General features: G+C 37.2%; 1 protein-coding gene across 1 annotated transcript; it reads left to right on the forward strand.

Annotated features, from left to right (window-relative positions):
- The first annotated feature begins 244 nt into the window (after positions 1-244).
- On the forward strand, positions 245-1,420 carry LOC130463249 (uncharacterized). The gene has a single exon (XM_056832326.1). It carries the CDS (start codon positions 245-247, stop codon positions 1,418-1,420), a length of 1,176 nt encoding a protein of 391 aa, XP_056688304.1.
- Positions 1,421-2,387: the final 967 nt, after the last annotated feature.

The following is a 2,387-nucleotide window of genomic DNA, read 5'->3' on the forward strand; positions in this document are numbered from 1 at the left end:
GGTGTTGAGAACAATCCTTATCCATAACTCTCGGATCTATCCGTTATGAAAACGGGCTAACCCGTTATTCACAGACCCTAAACCTCCGTGTTATACAAGTACAACAACCGAACTGGGAAACAGGAGAAGAGAGATGTGGCGAAGCATAGCATCAAGATGTTCCCTGATGAACCGAAGTTCAAAACCTACAGCAAGATTATTATTTTGTTTGGAAGAACCTCCGTTTCAGGTAAACCATAGATCCATGAATTCATCATCATACTATCATTCACTTGTTTCACCAAGGCAGCATCATCATCATCCCAAAATACAAATAAAAATACCCACTGATAGTCACAGATTTATGTTCATGTCCGACACTGCATGTAGATCTGATACTGATAATGATGAATTATCAATGGAAGAAGTTGCTTGTGGATGTGATACTGATAATGATGAATTAGCAATGGAAGAAGTTGATTGTGGATCTGATACTGATAATGATGAATTTACAATTGAAGAAGAAGTTGGTTCTGGGGTTGAATTTGAAAAGTTATTGTCGTTGTTTACTAATAATTCTGTTTCTGTAGATTCAATCCTTGAATCCCGTGATAATTGGGATGTGCTTCTTAATATTGATTTTTTTTGTCGGATGATCACACACCCACCTGAAGAGCTTTCTTACTTTGATCAGTTTAAGTATTTCGAATGGGCTCTTTCTAGAGATGATTTCGAGATGAGTGATTTATTGTTAGATGGCATTACCTATATTTTAACAAGACCTGTTTTAACAAGACCAGAACCGTGCATGGCGTGGCTCTGTGAATCTGATAAACGATGGTTGAATCTCTCATGGAATCTTGTTAAAAGCAACATTTATACTTTGGGCGGTGTTGTTGCTAAATTGCGCAACAAATTGATTGAAAACCTCGGCGAGGACAAGAGCAACAGGTACGGTATTGTTACTACTAGAATCCTCAACAAATTGATAAACGCATTTGGATATTATGGAGATGACAAGTCTGGAATTGAGATACTTAACAAGTTTCCGGATTTTCGGTGTTGCCCAGATTTGAATACCTATTCAAATGTTGTATTTTGTGCGGGGGGATGCAAATCTGAAGCCTGGGAATTTCAAGTTTGCCAGAAAATGGTTGAGTGTTTACAGGACGGAATCGAAAGGGACAGTGTTGATGATGATAGTGTGTCTTGGATAATAGACCTGTACTGCAAATTGGATAAGCCTAAACTGGCTTATGCAATTTATGTAGCTGCTAAAGAGAAAACTCCTCCAGAGTCTTTCAATCAACTGATACATTGTCTGTCAAAGCACGATGAAACTTTACGCTTAGCTGATGATATGCTAGCTGAATTATCATCCTGTGAAGCTCGTGAAAACGCAACTTCTGCCTTCTCATCTGTCATTATTGAGAAAAGGTGATTTCGAAAGAGCAATGCATTTGGCCATGGAGATGTTACATATAGGCCCGTCTCCTGAGTCTCAAGCCTTTTACCATCTCATAATATCTTCATGTAAAGCTGGAAATATGGAATATGCATTGGCCCTGTTAAAACTTAGGGAGAAACGCGGTGGGTGTGGGGGACTTAATCCCGCCGCTTATCGTCTCATAATTAGTGGTTATGGTAGGATGGAACAAGCTAATCAAATTGCTACCTCATCCTCTTTTCTCTCCAACTAATTTTACTTTTACTTTTCGTTTTTGGTGCTTTAAGCACTCTAGCCGTTTGTTACAGTGTTTCTTGTATTTTGCTTCCTAGTTTGTTAAACTACTCGGATGGTTCGTTGTTTACTCATATTGTTATATTTTGGTGGGTTTCTACTTTGTGAGTATACTTCCTTCATTTCTAATGCATAATATGCGGAGTATCTCCGCCTTGTTTGTTAATAGAAGTTTGATCGTTAATATGTTCAACTATCTATCAAGTAAACATCTCTAACCTATAGAACCAAAACCTTGTACTACCTCCGTTTCAGAAAGTTCTTTACGCTTTGGAAAATGTGTCCAAAGTATGAAAACTTTGACCGTAAATTCCCACTATTATATACATCAAAATGTTACATGTAAGATCTTGTTAGATTGGTCTCGTTATTCATTTTGAGAATATTAAATTTTTATAAACTTTTTCCATACAAAATTGGATATATTAACGGTCAAACATTGCACCGGAGTCCGTGCAAATAGTAAGTGTAAAGATCTTTTTGAAACGGAGGAAGTACTTACCATCAATTGAAAATACTGACATCTTTATTTCTTGGACTCGGGACCTTTCTATCCAATATCTTGATTGGTTTTTCCTCGTAGGAGGTTACCTAGTCAATTTTCTTCAAAATCTCATATGGCCTATAAATTTTGGGCTCAACTTTTCCTTTTTACCGAATCTTATTA

The sequence above is a fragment of the Spinacia oleracea genome, chromosome 1, assembly GCF_020520425.1.
Source record: "Spinacia oleracea cultivar Varoflay chromosome 1, BTI_SOV_V1, whole genome shotgun sequence".
NCBI lineage: Eukaryota > Viridiplantae > Streptophyta > Magnoliopsida > Caryophyllales > Amaranthaceae > Spinacia > Spinacia oleracea.

Coding starts and splice junctions, on each gene's coding strand:
- LOC130463249 (XM_056832326.1), top strand. CDS start 245: ATGAATTCATCATCATACTATCATTCACTTGTTTCACCAAGGCAGCAT.